General features: G+C 39.1%; 1 protein-coding gene across 1 annotated transcript; it reads right to left on the bottom strand.

Moving 5' to 3' along the window:
• Positions 1 to 798: 798 nt before the first annotated feature.
• ush1c (Usher syndrome 1C) lies at positions 799 to 21,485 on the bottom strand. Its single transcript, XM_072385486.1, is given in 27 exon segments — positions 799 to 1,299; positions 2,057 to 2,183; positions 2,336 to 2,391; positions 2,555 to 2,664; positions 3,172 to 3,271; positions 3,380 to 3,433; positions 4,220 to 4,261; positions 5,301 to 5,366; positions 6,333 to 6,461; positions 6,544 to 6,597; positions 7,034 to 7,723; positions 8,752 to 8,871; positions 9,058 to 9,222; positions 9,473 to 9,522; positions 10,177 to 10,331; positions 10,419 to 10,484; positions 11,757 to 11,899; positions 13,995 to 14,051; positions 14,358 to 14,417; positions 14,513 to 14,701; positions 14,780 to 14,837; positions 14,928 to 14,952; positions 15,047 to 15,155; positions 16,673 to 16,811; positions 16,928 to 17,071; positions 19,495 to 19,562; positions 21,382 to 21,485. Coding segments are annotated over 26 exon segments (2,979 nt in total). The 5' UTR covers positions 21,418 to 21,485; the 3' UTR covers positions 799 to 1,299; positions 2,057 to 2,089.
• Positions 21,486 to 21,845: the final 360 nt, after the last annotated feature.

Genomic DNA, 21,845 nt, shown 5'->3' with positions numbered 1-21,845 from the left:
TTATGAACATACTCGGGATTCTTTCATTCACTCCTTATTGAATAAGGACCACTATTGCCCCTTGTGGACACTTGACTACAAAGCTGTGGCATCCCGTGGTTAAAATAAATTGATGCAGACAATGGGAGAAGGTGGAGAGGCACAAACTGATCAAACAGATGATCTCAAGCTTGTTGAAAGAAAAAAAAAAAGGTCTAAATGCTCATATCTTTACATGCTGAAAAGGCTATAAAAGGGGGTGAGCTGATTTTAATTAAGGTAATTTAAACTCCACAATCCACAGGTCACTTTGACACTAAGACCTCTGAACTATACCAATAATAGAGCATAAACTGTAAGGCCAAACTGCACAACCTTTGGCTCAAGTGATATTTCTGAAATACAATAAGGCTCTTACCTTGCAGCCCAGCATGAGAATGGGAGAAAACTCTAGCAAAAATGGATATTTTCACTGCTACTTCATCAAAAGTTTAAATTGAATGAAATAAAAATAAAAAAAATAATAAAAAAAAGAAGCCTCATAAAAATGCTACTGACGTGCTAAAACCCAGTTAAAAGTCTGCAGGCTTTCCAAAGCCGTTGCAGCAGAAAATAAGCTAAACAGATGCCACATCTATTTTTGATGTAACAGAAGTGGCGTCATACATAATCATGCAATGCATTGAAACATTTTTAAAAAATGCTTCTGTTTTTATGAAAAAAAAACACAGACAGGTCAGCATAAAAGAGGTAAGAGAAGGTAATGTTGATAGAAATCTTTATATTGTACTGTGAACTCAAAAAGAAATCACATCCACATCTAAACTTGCCACTTGAACCCATATGCATCATTAGCCCGTAAGCTGTGTTTAAAGAAGATGGAGCAGAAAATCAGTACCCACAACAGAGCCTCGTTCGCAGTCAAAACAGTCTTTTATTGAGCTTTGCAAAGGCAGATAAGAAATGCACAAATGAATAGTTTATCCGTTTTGACTCATCGTTCATTCTTACACTGACAGATGTTTACAAAAAGATCAGCAGGATCATGTGTGTCAAAATGAGTTTAACCATTTCCTTGATTCACAGTAGTGAAGAGGACCACAGGGGGGGGTCTTAATATTGGCTGGACAATCCATTGACAAAACAAGACAGTGACAATGAATATTGATTGCATGGTATCACTCAGTATGACAACTATACCAATCTCAGAGAGATATGGAAAGTAGAAAAGATTATCTCAAGTGATTTCTTTCAAATGTGAAGCTTCCTTGTGTTCAGTCTGGTTTTCTTGGCAAGTGGTTGTGAGACTAGAAGAACGTCCTGCAGGAGAAATAAGAAGAATTAAAACATAACGTAATTCTTTTAGAGCTACTTTGTAACATAAATCTATTACTACGTGCTTGTTTGAGTCACTGCACACTGAACAAAACAAACCAACACACATGCATGCAGTTGAGTGTCAGACGACTTAAAATGAAGAATTTATTGTCTTTCCACTTGTTTTTATAGCTGAAGAAATGCAAACTTTTACATGCTATCAATTTAAAAAACAAACCTGATCCAACACTGGGAACAAATTAAGTTTCAGAACATGTAACAGTCCTGTGGGACAACATCAATCAGAACAACTGTTGAAGGCTGGAAGGAGTCCCATAGGAGTCTGTGAACTGACAACATGGGACAACACCACAGAGGCCTCGTGTTTACGGCTCACTGAGGATGGATTTGGCAGACACACAGTGGGGTAGCTTACTGAAACCGAAGTTGTAAATGTCTTCAGGCAGCAAGACTGTGTCACTGAACAGGACAAATTGGCAATTTAAGCTCAATACACTGTATAAAGTTACAGTAAGGTGGCTTTTCATGGAAGAAGCCGAGCTGAAACTCATAAATCTAGCAGTTGGGGTGGAAACAAACACCAAATTACTCCACCGTCTTTGATTTCCGCTGATTGACAGAAAGACTGTCACATGTCCTCAAGAACAAAAAAGGAGGCCCAAACAAAAACAAATTTCACACCAAACACCCCCTCTGGCGTGCAGTGAAGAAGAGGAGGGGTGAAGACTAAGGTGATTACCAGGACGAGGGTGAGGTAGGAGGAGAGGAGAGGCTACTGCTGAAGTAGGTAGCCATGTCTGTACAGTGTTGCACTGCCTTCAAACACCTTTCTGTTCACAGTGGGACTGACTGATGCTGACTTAGGGCTGCATACACATGCACACGCACAAATACACGAGCCACAAACTGTAAACTACTGAACCAACTGCATCATTACATGAGATTTTTAACTTGTCATAAAACATAGCAGAGATGCTGTACTTGATCAATAAAACAATAATAAAACAGGACTGCTTACACTTCATCGTCATACTCTTTAGGAGGGGACACAGCAATCACAACATCGACCCAATCCTGAGGATGGAGAGACTTTAAATTTACATGTAATTTAATCAACAGAAAATACAAACTTGAGCTGAATCTGCAAGACACACAATCAATCAGTTAGTGTTGTGGCTAATAAGGGGGATCGTGAACGAAACACAACATGGTGTGTCTTTTGAAGTCAGAGTCATACCCCTCCACTGTTCCAGGCCCGTGCCAGAGAGTTTTGTCCCTCAGTCAATGTGGCATCGGTCAGGATCTTCCCATTCACAGCCATGAGTTCATCCCCAGGGACGACCCCGCCTACAAACACATCATAAACGGTTAACCGCCATATAACCTTCGCAGAAAACAGGAAAAATGCAATGCAATGCACATACACTTTGGTGTTTATCACGATGTATTATAACTGAAATTTGGAAAAGTGAATGGATTTCAGATAAATCTAAACAAATCAGATATTCATTAAGCAAACCCATTTAATGGTGATGAAATACAAAATGTGCTGAAATCAATCCTACCTTCATCCACTGTGTTGTTTTTAGTTTCAACAATAGTTTTGCTTCAGTGGTGTAACTGACCTCTGTAGTGTTATACTGAGATCTGTCTATCATACATCCCTCAAAGGAATAAAAATAAACTTTGGAAAAGTTCCCGCCTCACATATTGAAGTGATAAAGGGAAGACTCAGACGTGTGACGAATCCCACAAAATCTTTCTGAAACACAGTTGAAATCTGCTACTAAACTATGTGCTGCTCTCACAGTGCATGAAACTCTTAAAATAAACAGAGGTTAAAAATGAACTGACCGTGTTTATCAGCAGCACCACCTTCATACACAGATGATATCACCAACTTTCCCAAAGGAGAGTCTGCCCCCCCCTCCAGAGCCAGATCAAGCTGCCCAATCTGATGAATGAATGACAAAAACACCATCAGGCATCCTAATTTACAAGCATCAAGAGAGATTTGTCTCATTAAACTGAGCTATCTTAAGCGAGTGAGGGCTGTGACTACCTTTTTGATTCTCAGCAGTCTCACATCTCGGCCGGCAATCTGGTCCGAGGAGAACTGTCACCAAAGAATTTAAGATGAAAACGAAACAAAAAAAGATTCACCTGTGGTTACGAACCAATTTCAACACAGTTGACAATTAAAAAAAAAAGTCCTTTCTTTGGTGTGTCCACAGTGTCCACAACACACCTACTTTACAAGATGAGACAACCACTAAATCTAAACCAGAGATATGATGACAGGATGAATGGATTTTCATGAAATTCATCAACATGCCACCGTGGCAGGCTGAATTCCTGTTTGGCAACTGGACGTGGTCAAGAATAGAGCGATCAACACAAACGTGCAACCTTAATGAAGTAATTACACTGATGTCAACTTTGAGAATAGTAAAGCAGATTCAAACAAAATCAGATTATATAGTTGTTTGACATATGACGCCTTCGATGTGGGAATAATAAAAGTGGTTTAAAGCAAACAGAGCCTGAAACAGGAAACTGTGGACCTGGCTGTGATATTACCAGCCTAAACCTTAACCCAAAACCAAAGCCAGACACCTGCTTTCACCTTAAAATGTAACTATTAACATGAAGGAGGTGTGTCATAGAGCCTGTAAGAAGTAGACCTGCTTTTTGGACCCACCAGAAGTTTACTTACATAGCTATAATAGCTCATTTACAGGCTAAACCATGAGAGTTCATATGGTTATTAGAGTATTATTTCAATCTATATAAAATGTTCTTTCATTGCTCGCTTTAATTTATTCTTAAAGTGTCTGTAGTAATATTCTAAACACATTGTTTAAGCTTCTCATACAGAAGAATTCACACAGGCATACAATACCATGGAGTAGGGATCAAAGTCTTCCACATTTTTCTGAAATCCCTGAAAAAAAACAACAAAAAACAACAACATACAGTTCATTAAAACTGATCAATATGTAAACTATTAACAGAACATCTCTGTGAACACAAGCTCAGATTTCCTTTGACAACCAATGCTATGTTAACTGGTAAATTCAACTCTAAATAAAAGGAAGCCACGGAGAAGTGATTATTAATTAAAAAAAAACAAACAACACACAGTGGCTTTTAAAGCTTCACACATAAATCCAATAATAACAACAGTAATTTACAGTAACTTCCGTGCAAACCGTCAGTTTATCTTAAGATGACAGCTATTTAATTTCATGGGAGGAGGTGGAAGGAAACGGAACAAAGCTCTCAGAGGGAGGACATCGTGTTTGTTCAGCTCAGTCATTTTTCACACAGCAGAATTAACACACAAAGTAGCTTTTGATTTCCAGTTTTCTACACAGGTACTCCAAGTTTATTATTATTATTATCTTGAAAAGACCTCCTGCATGATGTGTTTTTTTTGTTGTAGCGTGTCCAGTGGCTGACATCTGCTAAGTCAAAACAACCGATGTGGTATTTGTTATTATACAAAAACTATTAATATTCATTCAAGTAAAAGGTAAAAAAACAGCCACCTCTATGCCCTCTCATAATCCACACTGCACCAACGTGAGTGGACAGACAGCTCAGAACCACTGGGAGTCTTCATTGAGCCTTTAAAGGACCATTCCTACTGTATGAACCATCTTTCGCCAATAAAAAACAAAAGAGATGACTCCAGTGTCATTTCAACAGTGTGACATCCATTTCCATACTATGCATCATGTTCACTGTCACCACTGTCTGCTCCAAATCAATAAAAGTGCAATCATGCATGACCTATTCAATAAAAAGGCAGTCATGCAGCCAGCAGAAGAGGGACACTGTGAAAATTAAAGGAGAGTCATCACTCAGTCAACCACGAGCTAAGTTGGTGCGAGAGCATGGAGACAAAGCATCAAAGAAGAACCAGACAAAAGCACTCAAGAGCAATAGGAGATTAAGTGATGGGAGAGGTGGGGGGTTACTTGTTGTTTGTTGTTTGACTTAAAAGACGTGTTGAAAGGCACCATCCGCTTTAGCATTTCCTGAGGCTGAAACACAAAACAAGGTAGCCGATACAGTGAATTTACGGACTTCCATCTGACTACACCATATTTGTTATTATATTACAAATATTGACTATTTTCTAATTTGGTCTGTAGAATATAATAAAACTTGAGAAAAAAAACCATACATTAATCCCAGTCACTTGTTTTAAATATACCCAACATTTTTTTTTGGTATAATGTGAAAATCATCAAATATTCACAATTGAGTATGAGAACATTAAATATTCAGCCTTTTTGTTGCAAAATAAACAATAAATAATGCTCGACAATCAAAATAACCGCTGATCAGATCATTTGTTGCAGCGCTACAGTCCCCCTCAGCACACAACTCCAAAGACTGTTCTCATAAATAAACAGTAACAACCTTTAAAACGGCTCAATATCATGAAATAGCTTTAACATAATTCAGCTTAAATCCCGTCACTACATGAATCCTAAAACATCAATAGTAAAATTGAGCGTGAAATTAAGAAAGAGCTAATTTGCCAGCTTGCATACTCATCCAATCAGGAGGAAAGTGAATGATTTGTTGAGTCTCCTGCTGACACTGCTACAATTAACACAGTTTCACAATGCTTTTCCAACTCTGGCTGCAGATGTTGAAGGCTGTGGTTGTACTAGGGGCTCAGCTGGCAGCCTGACTGTTTATATGAAGTGGAATGGAAAAAAGATTGCTCAGTCAACTTATCCGAGGTAAATATAGGTTGAAAAACAGATAGTCTGCTCAGTTTTATCAGAGTTTCTGAGAGGAATCTAAAAAAAAAACAAAAAAAACCAGACTGCTTGTATTATTCAGATGGAGAGACTAGAAAACTCCCTGAGCTCACAAAACAGGCATAGATTGATACTTGAGACAGCTGATGGCATACTGTGACAGATGTGTGATTGCTCTTTGACTCTATTAAGCTGGATAGAAATTTTTGGCGGCGGGGGGGATGTGTATCGTACCAGGCCATCAGAACGGAGGGCAGATCTGTGGGGATCTGGTCGATGGGTCTGCGACTGGGGGAGCATGACAGGCTTGGACATGACGGGGACCATTTGACGCCTCTGGTTGGGGGGACTGGGAGCTAGTTGCTATTGGTGAAAGACCATGTTTTAAGGCAACACATTCATAAAGCTCATCATTTTGATGTCATTTTCACAAAAGGAGACTCACCAGCAGACTGCTAGAATTGGAAATACGACTGGCATGGGAGGTATTTCTCATGACCTGCACCACAGTAGAAAACAATGAAGCTTTCAGCCCTATGGCAACACACACCGTGTTTCTCTTTTGTTTTCTTAGACATCACAACATGGCATTGATTTCCACAGCATCTGCTGTAAACCCTCCAGAAAAGCTACAACTCCTCAAACAGCAGCACACACACAGGCACTTTATGAAATGTTTACCTCTGCACACCACAGACAGCATCCCACTCAATAGAAGAAACAAAAATAATCACACAGCTACAAACAAAGAGAACTACCTACCCTGTTTAACTGTACAGGTCTGTATTCATGCATAAAACCACATGCACACAAACCTGTGTACTAAGAAGATTTGCTTTGAATCCTACTACAGAAAATGTATGAATTCTGAAGGAAAAACATGCCAAGAGTGTCAACAGCAAGCCTCACTCATCATACTTCTCACACGCAGAAGCATGAAGAAATCAAACCTTTGGGCTGGATGGGTAGGACATTTCACTGGTGTTGGCTGAGTAAATCCCCCCCCTGGGGAGATACCCGCCTGCCTCCCACTCGCTCCTGTGCTCAGGAGGACTGGGAGGATGTTGGAGGTGATGATGGTGATGCTGGCGGTAACCAGTGAGAGGGCCTAAATGTTCATCAGAGTGCTGTGGGGGAGGGGGTGGAGGCGGAGGTGGTGGTGGAGGCGGGGGTGGCAGAGGAGAAGGTCGAGGTGCGGGCTGAGGGGATGATGGAGGCCTCGAGGACTGAGAGGGGGGAGGGTAATGTGAGGACGGTGTGCGAGGAGGCTGGGAGGGGTGGGGCTGTGGGTGAGGCCGACGTCCCCTGTGGGTCAAAGTAGATGGGGTGGAGGGAGGTTTTCTAGCACTGGGTGGGGAAGGAGGCCGACGTTGTGGTGAAACTTGAGACGAAGGAGTGTAGTTTGGGATGGTTGGGTTCAGCTTGGCCGAGGGTGGAGGAAGAGGTAAGGGAGGGGGCGGTTGACTGGTGTTCGGCTGGGTGGGAGCTAGTTTTTTTAGAGGTCCCTTCAGGCTCTGATCCAACTGATCCAGGTTGATGTCATCCAGATCAGTGGTGGCCAGATGGAGACCACCAGCGAAGCGCTTCACCTTTGGCTCAGAGGCAGGAGAGCGTGGCGGGGAGAGCTTTAAGTCATAATGAAATGACAGATATTTCACCTCTCAAGGTAAATCCCTTTTAAATCAGCATTTAATGATTAAAGCTTATGAATTAATATTTTCATGCTCCTGTTTATCCTCACTTTACATGTTTTACACATAAAACACATACTATGCAGGCAGAAAAGTGTGTCTTAGTCACATGTTTATTTAACATTACAGTAGGGCTGCATCAGTCTAAAGCCTTTTAGAGCTCTCCTCATTTCTTTATAAAAAGGTAAAAGAAAAAATGTTAATGATAGACAGTTTGTAATAGTGTTTACTTTAGAAATTGTAGTTAACTAATCAGACTAAATTCATATACTTGCTTATTCATTTATTGAGGAAAATGATCCAATAAATTTAAGTAAATTACAATCCGTTTTTTTCAATTAGTGAGATGGCGATCAGATGTGAGCGCATATTATTCTTCATTAAAAAGGGGATTATTTCTTTCTGTGTTTGAGAGTACATTTTTGGGTGTTTGAAATCACAACCAGCTTCAAAAGCCAGAAGAAACACAACCTCGTATTTTGTTTTGGGCACCCTCAAACTAAAAATGTGACATTCAGTGAACTGTTCAGATTTTCAGGGTGAACTTAAACCTAACTGCTGGAAGTCTTTTGCTTAGTTATTAGTTATTTAGTTCACTTAATATAAGAAATAAATATGCTAATAATGGTGTAATGTCTGATGTTTCATATCCCAGCGAGGAAATCTGAACGTCATTTAAAAATGAAAGAAAATTAAAATCAAACTATTGTGGAGGACTGATCTGATGGAAATATTTAGAGCAACTCACAGTACTGGATCATTTTCTTCAACAAATGATCATGTAACCTATTTGTGGCTCATTTTTTTCATGGATTTACTTTATCTGCTTTTAGGAATTGGCCGATGTGTTTTTGGTCAATCCTGAAGAATTTGCACATTTCTAACATGATAAGGAGCAACATTCAACTGCTGAGGAGCTCTCAGTATGGAGAGGTTCTCACAGAGGTCGCCTCACTCTGTACCTCTGGGGATTCTTCGCCCTCCACACAAGAAATCTGCTCCAACCGAGTCTGACACAGACGCTCCACCCAGTGTTGCACTTTCTCTGACTCCTCTAGGTCCTCCCTTTCCGTCTCTGAAACCTGGTGTGGAGGAAGAGCCAAGCGGCATCAAACCGTCCTTCACATATGCTCACATGCTTAGCTATCAAATGACCAAGGCACACAACAGGGATCTACTAGAAAAAAAACGCAAGCCACAATATATAAATAAACACAAGATGTGATCCACTTTGACGCTATCCACACGAAATATTCTTCTTTTAATACCTCCTGAACCAGCCGATTGATCTTAAGTTGCTTCTCGCGTTCATACATCTCTTCTTTCTCTTTGGCCAGCTTCAGCTCAAACTCCATCTCCTTCTTGTTTTTTCTCTGCTCCTGCAGTGTGTCCGTGTTGGAAACTTTCTTCTTTTTCTTCTTCTTTTCTCCTTTCTGAGGAGTCATCAATTGGTGAAAGTGAAACTCAAGCAAGAACAGACAAACGGCGATCCAAACTGCACGACACGACACGACACGCAACAAGGTGTAATAAAACCTCAAGACACAAGTTGAGTTTTGTGACTATTTCAAGGAAAAAAAACTTCCTACTTTCAAACAGCCACATTTACATGATGTAAAGACCAGTTAGAAAGCTGATTTTCTGTTTTGGCCACCCTCAAACACTGCAAACAGCTGACAGTACCTTGTGTAGTGATGGCAGTTTCCCTTCATATCGATAAAACCAGCCAAACGCTAAGGAAGGAGATGAACACAGGTCACTCAGGACAGTATTAATTAAATCCAACTATAGTTTAGATCCAACCACAGCAGACTGCATGCAGTTTATCAAATCCTTTTTAAAAGGCAAGGCCTCACAAATAAAGCCACAATTCAGCTCTCAAAGACAGAAAAAAGAATAGACTGCACTCATAATAAGAGCTTAATCACCTTCAAAACAAAACAGGCAAAAATGCCTTTCATGTGGAGGAAGAAAGCTTTTTTCAAGACAAGAGCTGGAATCACTTCTCTGTCGTTAACTTAGAAGCATCGAGCAACAAAATGTTCAATGTATGCGTCCTACAAATTGGTTGTCAAAGGAAACCTCACCCTTGTCTTTTAAGTACCAATTTGCTCAGCCTTCCTCCTACAACAGCTGTCACAGTGACAGACAGAACTCCCAACTCACTTGTGCATCCTGCTCATCCTCCTCATCTTCCTCTATGAAGGCTTCACCAGCTTAGAGGAAAGGTCGTAAAAAGCAGCACAGCACACAGCAGTGACAGACAGGGAGCATGCAGAGAAAAAGGATAAATGGGGTGGAAACACAGGTGACTTTGTGGTTTCAGAAGAAGTTTGAGTAAACTGAGTACTCATGCATTTTAAGAAGACGCTGTTATGCATTCGTACGAGAACTCTTGGCCTTTGGAGACGGGGTTCTCATCTTAGACGGGGCGGGTCTGGGGCTCTTCGGAGAGCGGGGACTCTTGGGGGTCTTTGGCCTTTCCTTGGCTCCCCAGTCCTCCTCCCACTCTCTGTTGTGTTTCCTCTCCACAGCTTCAATCCTGCAGAGGTGGGAGACATTTTATAAACCCTAAGATAATATCGGGCTGGTACTTGATAGTCACTGAAAACATAAAAATGTTGTGTACTTTTCCATCTCTCCCTTATAGCGCTCGTCTTCCTCTGCAGTTTTCTGAGAGATCTCCATCTTTCTTCTGTAAACGACACCATAAACATGAAGGTCTCAACATAAAGCTCTGTGCACACAGTAGGGCAATAAAAAGGGGATGTATGACTTTCATCCAGTTCATGGCTGCTATCGTGTGTGTGAGAGAATGTCAGCTCTACATCCTATGACATGCAGTCGATACAGTATTATTCATTCTCAGATACTGCTGACATCAAAGCATCAACAAAAAATATCCAGGATGTCTGGGAAATGTGTAAATGATTTAGTGAAGGGCACATACATCTACATGGAGATGCAACAACAGAACAATACAAGCTAAGGTCTTGCCAGGAAGGAAATCCTGTTTACTGACTTTGTAGCTGAAACACTTCTGCTTTCGTTGAGTCATTCTTCCTTTAATTTGAGATTTCTGATTGAAATGAAGAGGTTTGAGCCACACAGGGAGAATCAAACACCTATAAATACAATAACTGAGTTATTGTATTTATAGATGCTTTTAAAACAGATAGATCTCTGGAAAGGATCAACAAATATGATTTGCTTTGTGCTCTTGGTTGAGACAATTACTTTATGGCTGATCACATTGTCATGTTTTTAAATGTATGATTGGACTCAGATGTTAGTTTACTTTGTGAGTTTTAAGGCAAATTAAGTGCAGCTGAATCTGACAACCACAGTCTGTTTAACCTTGATACTGTTCAGTGTACATATGAAAATAACAGCATGAAATTGGTACCTTGTTTGTTGGCTCATTGTCTGAACAATGCTCTTTGTCCCTGATTTTTCTATCTGTTCGTGGTTTAAGGCTTGCTATCAAGTCTTTTTGCTTGTAGGTAAATTGCTACAGAAATTTTCTAGAATATTTAACAATAGCCATCTTAGGAACACATGACATCAGAACTCATCACAGTATTTCTTAACTAAAGGTCTGAATCATTACTGTATATAAGTTTCAAGGCATTTCAGTTCTTCATTTTTCATAAATTAATAGAAGACATTTTAAAAAATAGTTTTAGGTTTATCATTGTGAAGAACTCACCAGAGAAAATCTATTTAATAAGAGTCAGAGCCATAACAAAATGTAGAAAACTAAAAAGATTAAAACTTTTAAAACATTAGAGCAATGATACATTTTTCTCTTGTGATCTAAATCTTATGTAACAGCGTCTTTTTGAGCCGGAACAGAATAGTTAGGGAAAGTAGGACACATTAAGAGTACAATCCTACATGACTCTCATTATGTCACACCACATGCAGCAAAGAGTGAGACAAAGTTAATTAGAAGCTGCTCCCTTACTGTCTCTCCTGTTCCTGCTGCTCTTTAAGGATTCTGTTGGTTTCCATTGCCACCTTTTTCTGATGCATCAGCTCTTGTCTGTCGAGCTCTCTGCGGGTCTCCATTGCGTGACGCTCCTCATCTGTCATAAACAGCTCGCTGCCCTGTGAGGGTGATAACAGCCAGAGAAGATAATCAGGGAGTGACATGACCTGCAGCAGGGGTTCTCAATTATTTTGGCTCTCGAGGCAGGCAGGTATGTCCAAACCAGGTTTCCATACCAGGCAGAAATGAAAGTAGAACTTTGGAGCCTCGTTCATGCTCAAAAACTGTGATGTTCAGGATTAAAGCAATTTGTGTAATCGCCATTTTATCAAAATTATGCTTAAAAACCAGCTTTTCATTTCAAATCATCATATAGACCTTGTGTTGTGCTATAAAGGTTCAGTGTGGTTGATTCATGTGACTGGAGTCCATGACAGTCAGCAGACTTTGGTGTATTTGGGCACATTGCATTACTTTACTGGAGAGTCAATCTTTTTCAGCAAAGCTGCCAACCGCAGGATGAAGCATGCCTCTGAAGCATGAAGTGACATATCTCCTTGTGCTAGTTGTAGTTAATGCATTGACTGTTCAACTCCAGATGGAAGCTTTCAGCCATTGTCTTTAAATGATGGTTTGACATACTGCTGAATCCCTCTCTCCTGTCTGTCTCCTTACAGTCAACCCTCTCTTAGCACCACAAATCTCAGTGATTCATCAGTAAAAAGGACTATGTCCCTGTGATCATCCACCTGTACTGAAGTTGCTTTTTTATCTCTCAGTTAACATGTTTTATCTTCATGCATTGATCCTCTCAAAATATTGTCATATCTGGTTTGCTTACTTTGGTTACAACTGATTCAATATTTGGGGCTACACATTGGCTCATAGAAATTTCCAGTGTAGCTGTGCCTTAACACTGAGGAAACATGTCTGTTTAGAATAACTTTGATGTTTCTCTTAATTACAATGCTACTTAAGCAAGCAACTTGAAGTGGATTTGCTCTGGTGAAAAAATAAGTTAACACAGTCAATGAAACAACTCTGATTGGTTACCAGAATTACACATTTCTTAGTTCTATATGCTTAAAGTTTAAATTGTTAGGTCATGATGATTTCCATGAATTACATTTAACTCAACTTAAGTAATTCTACAGTCTTAAAATATTGCAAACTGTCTGTGTAGGTTCTGTCTTTTTGGCCCTTCGTGCAAGTAGAAAAACCTATCAAATGAAACTGTAAAACATCCTGTACTCTGTAGGTGTGTATATTCTCAACTATCTATTGTTTCAGGGATCTTATCTTATATGACACCTCTCTTCGAGATAGAGGGCAAGAAAGACATAAAATGTCACATATAAATAGCTTAATTCTGATCTTGGAACACAGCCCTGACTTTCAATAACCTATAACAGGGGCTGTGATGGCCAAACAAAAACAAACTCATTGATGAATGTATCAGACAGGACTCAAGGGGACATAATAAGACAGGACTGCTTGTCTCACACGGTCCTCTTCAACGAGTTCCAGAGCAAACAATCTGCCAAGAGACTCGACTGAGGATAAATGTTGCTCCTGCAGACAGTCAGGCTGAGGAAAAGGATTGGTAATTTGATGTCATCTAAACAAATAGGAACATTATTCTGTGCAACGCAGGAATAGCAAGGAGGAAGAGGTTTGTGTTCCAACATCCATTAAAGATGATGTGTAAACTCATTTACTTCCTGACAAAGACATATTTACAAAGGGAATAAAGCAGATTTGATCTGAATTCCAGCTTTTTCCTTATCTAAATATTAGTCTTTGATGCCAGCAGAATAAACCGTTTAAGCCATTTAGCCTTCAGCATCTTGTTCTGTCATTGACTCCAGTGACAACAACATAACTTAAAATGTTATTATAAATTTAATTTACCATGTTTCACTCATATATAACATAATAGAGATATTATTGCCTCTGGGAATCCTTTTAAATTCAACATATAACTTCATCTAGGATTACTAACATAATGGAATTAGTCTTAATAGGTCTGATAACATATATATGTATATGGATAGATAGATATGATGTTAAATGTTGTCTTTTTTATTCAATTCATTTTAGTGTAAATAAATTAAGTGATTAAAACTGGCATATGTGTTGATTTGAAAAAGGAATGCATGTACACTATATGATATTATAATTCATCACTGGACACAAAAAACAGCGTGTACTTACAGCTCCTGTAAGAACTGTGATAGTCAGACTCCTGCTGCTCTTCAGGGCCCTGACAGCCTGAAAATTTCAACACATGATACCTTTTTAATACAAACAAAACACTAAATGAAAGACTGCAACAGTTTTTTTTTTTTAAAAGCGGCGCTAATACTTCGTTTTGTTTTCTCCGTATCCAGTTAAAGGATTTTTGGCGAGGAGAATAAACACTGGCAGTGATGGAAGACTTAATTCCTACTTATATCAGAAGAGTATTGGTGTTTAAAAACATTGTCATGGTGCTACAGGAACATCTAATAAATGGACTAAATGGTGAGGAAACATTGTACTGAAACAAAAGTGGATAAATAATTCAATCAAATCCACCTCTTTGTGGTCCACGGTGGTGAAATCCACTCCATTCACCTCCACAATCTGGTCTCCAACCTGCAGTTGGATAAGAGACATTTACAGCTCGCCGCATGCTGGTTTATGAGTGAAAACATTTCAAAGAGGCTTTGTGGCCTTTTGAAAGGAATCACCTCAAGTCCAACTTCAGAAGCGAGGGAGCCTGGCTTGACGTTGCTGATATAGATACCAGGTTTCTGGGTTGGACCACTGGAAATGCTGATACCCATACCCTTAGTGCCCACAAGACTAAGGAAAACTTTCTTCTCTTTGATCTCCTTCCCACCTATGGAGGCCAAGCCAGCTACACTGCTTTTCTTCTCCTGGAGAAGTACAAAGGAAGATCCAATAAAAGTCCATAAGCTGGGTAAAGCTGTCAAGGTGAAATAAAAATCTCTTACCCCGGACTCAGACACAAACTGGTCCACAAACTGCCACTTGAGGGGTTCATCAGACGAGCTGCAGGAATGGGAAAAAGCAAAGACGACACGGTGAAGTCTGCACATAAAGTGCAACAACAGGAAGCATGAAAAAGAATGAAGATGTCACCTTTTCCCTGGGATCATACCCACATCTGTAAAGTGAGAAAATAGAACATAAATAGAGCAATCTGTATCTGTACGCTATATTAAAAAAACAAATAGATAAAAAGCAAAAGTCTGACATACGCCGAACTTTAAGAGACACAATCTTCTTCGTTTTGATGAGACTGATGACCTCCTCGTGGATGCAGGAGGAGATGGAGTACCCATTGATGCGCACAATCTCATCACCAACCTATGAATTAACACAGAGGCGAATTTATAGACGGGACAGGCAATTTCAATATATCTGTCAAACTCAGAGAGGAGGTTGCTGTGAGTCAAACACTTATTTATATGTTCCTGTTTGTGGAACAAACTTATCATTTGATTTGTGTGATCTATAGATTAAGTCAAATTACGCTGTCATTCATTAAATTTCACTAATGCCCCATATCAGTTTAGCTTGTCCCTCAGTTTGTGGGGTGAACACATTTTTAAAAGATTCATTTGTATTTAATGAAAGTATTTCAGACAAATTACCACACTAAGAGTCCAATTCTCTGGGTAATAATAGACGTTAGAAAAAGAGAAAAAGTATAAAGTTTTAATGGAAATCATTCAGTTTAGTCAGTTTATGTTGTGTTTTGTTGCAAAATGAACACATTAAGCGTTAGACTAAGAGAAAGGAATAAAAAAAATAAAAAATCTTTTTTTTCATTTATTTCTTTGAAAGATAGAAATATGCAGAGATAGATTCATATTGTTCTTTGAGGGAAATCGGTTGCTTTCATGGATTTGAATCAAGCAGATCTGAGCCACTTAATCAAAACATTCTATTTGCTTGAGAAATTAAGGCTGTGGACTTAATTCATACAACACATACAGGGCAGTAAACCTGACACATGAATCTGGGATCCTGTAGCAGCTACTGTTCACCTTGTTAGTTATCAGGTCCTGGTGGTGACGTACACTATCATCTTCTGTAAGGTTACTGATCGTGGCAACAGAACATATTCGCTAACAATAATTTGAGCAGCTTTTAATTTGCTACTACAAGTCCATTTCCCTGTGAGGGTAGTGTAATTCAGTAATTAATAAGAGCATAATATACCACCTTTACTAATATTCAACAGCACAGCTGCAATGTTTTTGATTGACCGAGTTTAACACATTTCAAACAAGAGTCCATCTCCCCCAAATACATCAGTATTAAGTTTATTGTCAGTCACCAAAATTTAATATACTGAGATAAAGATCTAAGCACTTTCATTCATTTATTCATTCATCTTACTATCCCGTTTGCAATTTTTTAACCATTTATGGCAAATCTGGGCAAAGCAGGCTTACCAGACATTAACACGCTTTGTGTTTAACAAAAGTGGTGTTACCGCCACCTAGAGGACTCTGCTGTTATGACTCTGGGCCACAGGCCACAACAAACCCAAACAGAACAATTGAACCAACTGTTTCTGTGGGATGTAAAAACCAAAAAAGTACAAACAAAATGCTAAAAGTAAGAATACCGTGGATGCACACATGAATACTACTTAACTGAAGAACAATAGTATTGTATAGTTAATAAATATCAGATATTCTACAGCTGCTATAAGGACAAATACTTTTATTCACATAGGTGCAGCTTTTAAGTCAATGCTTTAAAATCTGCCTTTAGTGGTGTAGAAGTATGCAAAATTATGTAGAAACATGTAGATAACAAGAAGGAAATAAAACAAAACAGAGTACATAGAAAATGAACAAATGTGTCCATACCTGAAGGCCAACATTATCAGCCTGTCCATCTTTGACAATCTGTGATATGTAGAGACCACAGCCAAACTCCAGCCCTCCTCGGACACTCAAACCCAGTCCATCACGCAGTGTTCGATCCAAACGCACCTCTTTCAGCTTCCTGCACCAGCAAAACGTTGGTGAAAGTATAAAAAAAGGATTGTGCCCAACACAAAATGAGGAAAGGTAAAGTTGTGATGATGTCCTGTGGAAAACAAATTTCCATGCTGTACTCACCGTGACCTCTTGGGGGTGAGCATGTCATACTCCACCTGGTGTTTGAGCGGGATGAGAGGTCTGATGGCGTCAAACAGCAGGAGGCGCTTTGGCTCGTTGATTACCAGTTTCAGGTCTCCCACCAGCACGGGCAAATCCATCGACCTGGGAAAATGAGAGGAGAAAAGTTCAACCATACGCCAGTCCACACTGTCTTATGCTTCAGGCAAAACTTATCTATATAGACTTGTCAACTTTTCTCCTGTAAACTTTTGCTTTTTCGAGGCCTTGAAGACCTATAAATGATGTGTGCTCATGATTCCTCTCCGAGCATTTGGGGACTATGTGTTTGACTGAAGTGCCTTGTAATGCTTCCTTTGCAAAGACTAAAAGACAAAGAAAGACACTTGCGGCTTGGATGCTTCTGTGACTCATATTTCCATGACAGGCTTCAAGCACAGATGAAGAAAATAAGTTTTTCAGGCTCATTTCTAAGTGAATACAAAATACTGGAAGCTGTTTAGAATATAAATATCCAAGGTGAGAATTTTTGCTTTTTCATGACAAATATTAGCTCACCTTGAATTTGATGGCATTAACACATTAGAATATAAAAAAGTAAACAGGCAGAGTCTGTTATAGGTAGAGATGGGCAAAGGTTCAGCAATCTACACCCAAAATTCCATCTACGAACTGGGGAGCAATTTAAAAAGATTAGATGAAGACTCTGAATAATCAGTCACCTTCAGTACATAAAATCATTAGAAGGTTCTGAGAGTCATGGAGATATTTATGTGTGCGAAATAAATATTTGATGCCCGCCATCTTTGGGCCCTAAAGCAGCTCTGCATTAAAAACCGACATGATTCTGTCATGGATATAACTGCATGGGCTCAGGAAGACTTCAAGAAATCATTTAAATCAACCATAAATGCAGGTTAAAGCTCTATCATGCACAGAAGAAGTTATAAGTGAACATGATCATGAAATATGACTATCTGGCTCATCAGTGATCAGTTGAAAAGTGTTTTAGAAAATGTTTTAGAGCAACAAATGCTCCCATTCAGATGACATCTTTTTCAGGGAAGGCCATGCGTATTTCAGCAGGACGATGCTAAATCCCATACTGCATCTATTACAAAGGTCTGCAGTAGAAGAGTCTGTGTGCTGGACTGACCTTTCAACAATTTACAAAATTTTCGCTGCCACTGAAATTCAAGCTAATATTTTTCATATTTAAATTTTTTTTTTTTACTGAAAGTTCTAGTCAGAAAAAAGTTTAAGCATCAGTTAAGCACCATCTCGAAACTCAAGATAAGTCTGTCTTTCTACGATATGTTGAAAGTAAATCATGCCTTCAATACATGCCAAAGGGAATATCGCTCTTTCCTACTTTTAGGACTTCCAAAGCTCTCATAAACTCACCTGCAGAAGGCCCAAAATGCAGCTAAAGCTCTCTTTATCGGCTCCCTGTTATTCTTAAAATTCAATATGACACCTGCCTTAATACTTTCAATGAGACCATCACAACTGAATCTAAAAGATGCAGGCCTACAATTGTTAAACCTGCTGTTGTTGGATATCAGATTACCTCATGCCTTACACTAGCTAATATAAAAACGTTTTATTTTTCTGGCAATAGCTTTTTTCACACTCAAATCCTTCAACCTCCTTTCATATCCACATTTGTGCTGTATAATGTTGTTGTTGGTATGTTTTTCTTTGTGTTTGTTCCTTTTCACAAGGTTAGCTTATTCGTAACAGCATTTTTTGGTCATCTGTATTCCATACTTTGCACAAAGCTAACACAACTTATGAGATAGCCCAGATCCCTTTGGAGTCACAAAAGTCTCTATAAAGCAACAGTACTCCCCAGGACCTGCAAACATATTTTTTTATTTTCCATTTCCATTTTTAACAAGAGAAGAACATCTGCATGCTGATGGAAAAGACAACCCTATCTTTATCTGTTACAATTCAAAAGAAGACAAAAGACAATTAGAACAGCAACAAAAGCAGCTACATAAAAGTGTCCATGTCCAAGTGGCCTTCATATTGAATTATTAATTGGTGTCATTTTAGCCCTCATTTGGAGGATGAACAAAAAAAAGGTCTTTTGTTGATAACTGGCCAAGCTTGTCAAAGCACAGTGGAAACTGATCAGAGGCTTAGCCAGCGAGGCCACAGGGCTCTGCCTCTGTACAAAGATGAAATGAAACCTTAAAGACACGTAGCCTGAGCCCCCTGAACCTTAGAAACCATGACGAAGAGCAGGAATTTAACAAGAAAATGGGATAAATAAACACAAGCTACAGGGTAAAACACATCTAGATAAGTACATGACAGTAAACAATCAGCATTTCTGGCAAAGAGGAACATAACCTTAAACTTCACCGGCGTTTATCAAATTTGTTCATGTGAAAATACACAAAATAATTTCTTTTGAAAGTGTTTTTTCTTTTCAGAAATTATCAGTTCAATAGCCATCAACGGTTTCACTTCATAGACATTTAGACATATATGAACTGCAAATAAAAAATGACAACACACAGTTTAACCACACTGAGCAGTGATAGATGGTTACTCACTGGTGATACATGCGGAGAACATCGTACAGGTAATCCTTCTCTGCCTCATTTTCAATCAGCAGCTCCACCTGCAAGAAAACAGAAACGGGGCCATCCTCTTCAGTCAGCTCACAGATGCACAGTGTCTCTCTCCTGTGGTTCTGTCAGCGCCACGGGGGGTATGCCATGTGTGCGTCTGTGTGTGCAGGAGGCATACAAACCTGATGACGGCTCAGATGCAGCAGGACAGTCTTGAGGAAACGCTTTGGCCAAAAACTGATGCACATTTCCCACTTTTATCCACCACTACATATGTCTCAAACTAAGCTAAAGCCAGGCTTTGGGATGGTGAGGGTCTGTAGAGTGACATAAACGGCTTCCCCTGCCTAACCATCTAACCCCTGGGAGAAAACAAAGGCGGGACAGCTGAGGAGAGCCAGCAGCAGGAAGGTCAGTAGTGTCACCTTACATCTCAGAGATGACACCCAGCATCTACACACACAACTCATCTTAAACCGTCTGAGCCAAAAACCTGTTGATGTTATAACTGCTTCTGATATTCTGAAGCATCTGTAATATTTTATGAGGGGTGTGAAATGAAGGCAGGTCAACTGACCTACAATGGGTGTGTGCAAAGTAATCTTTATGACAGCCATAAATGGCTCTTGCTCGGTTAGCTTCTCTCACAGAAGGAAAAACAGACTTTGGCACCATAAAACAACAAGGTGGGACATCAGTCATCAGTAAGACACCATTTTGAAAAGTCTGATTTAGAGATCAGGATTTAATGGATTGTCTTTACTGAAGATGTTGTGTTACATGTCACTCGATGAACCTTTAGACAAATCTTTCAATTAAAACTGACGCTCGTTAAATAACTATGATAATGGCCCCCAAAAGGAACAAAGCCCGACTATGAAGTGGCCTCTCCTCAGCCTCTAATTAAAGCTGTAAATTGTCCCATCCCTTCTGCTCGGCTGCTCATTTCTGGCAAATCATCTCATGTTGAGTTGCCCTTTGAGAACACAATATGAGGCTCCGCAGTACAGATGGCTGTGTGGTGATTCATGCACGCTTTAGGAGTAGAAAAAGCCCTTAACATATTAAGCCTCCCTCATCCCTTACCTTTTACTCATTATTTCCTTTTCAGTAGTTAAAAATATGTAAAACTATGTTAACACCAACCACAAATCAGAGTATAAATTGACTTGCTACATAATGTGGATCAAAATCCCACTTATTTTGTTTGTTTGGTTGTTTTTGTTTGTTTACTGTTGGATGTGGTGACCTCAGCTGACTAATGTTTACCTCATCTTTAATCCTTAGAGTAAAACAATCATTCCACAATCATTGTGGGAAAAGATTATTGTCAAGACAAAAGAATAGTTATGCTTAAAAGAACTGCCAAATTTGATGTAATTGTGGGCAGAAAACGTAATAACAAATTAGCAACTAAAACATGCATTTAACTCAAAACTTCAACGTGAATTAATATACTAAAATAATTTCGAAAACAAATTTTCAAGATAATTAAGTAGTTAATGGACGCATTGTATCAATACTCGCTATTTCTTTTAAGATAAATACAACTCTGTAGTGGAGGGAGCTAATTTTGAGAACGATTATCCAAGATAATAACAGAAGTTGTGCATTTTTTAATTCTTAGTTGCTAATGATTATTTTCAGTGATTTACATAATCTTCTTTTTCAAATCGGTCTTTTTAAATAGATTTTTTACTGTTTAGCAGTTCTTTGTTTTTCTTGGGTCTTGTTGCGGAGGCCTCTGCCTGCACAACATCCCACCGGCGGAGATACCTGAGACAGTGACGTATCAGCCAGGTGGATAAGAGCTTTGTCTATGAGCCACTCAATCAATATTTCAGAAGCAAAGTAGTTTTATCATCTTACCTTGTGCCTAAATTCTCGAGCAACTTTCCGCTCCATCTCTGAGGAACAGTAGAAAGCGACCCAACGTGAGATCCCAGTGTCGTTTAGGTTTGACAGAACCTCACCGGGGTTAGTGTGTTAAGTTAGTTAAGTTAGAGATTTTCCGGCTATGATTTTCATAACAAGACAAGTTTAAGTCGGTAAAAAATAAAGTTTTTTTTCATGACTGTAGTCAAGTTTATTATTCAAAACATTACATGCCCTTATATACCGCTTTTGTGCAACTTTCTTTTAGCAATTTTTTTCTCCTGGAATCTGTCATTTAGACTTTTATACTGAAGGGATAACCGTTTAACGTTTGTTTCATAGTGAACTTGACTAAATTGTCGCTGTTTTGGTGCAGTAATCATCCAGTAACTCTTACTTCACAGTAAAAAAAATAGCTTCTCACCCAAAGTATTTCTCAATATTTTTTATTTTCAAAT

The sequence above is a fragment of the Leuresthes tenuis genome, unplaced genomic scaffold (assembly GCF_036924035.1).
Source record: "Leuresthes tenuis unplaced genomic scaffold, fLeuTen1.0.hap1 SCAF_5, whole genome shotgun sequence".
Taxonomy (NCBI): domain Eukaryota; kingdom Metazoa; phylum Chordata; class Actinopteri; order Atheriniformes; family Atherinopsidae; genus Leuresthes; species Leuresthes tenuis.
Note: the sequence above shows the minus strand (reverse complement) of the source record. Positions and strands in the feature narration are given on the sequence as shown.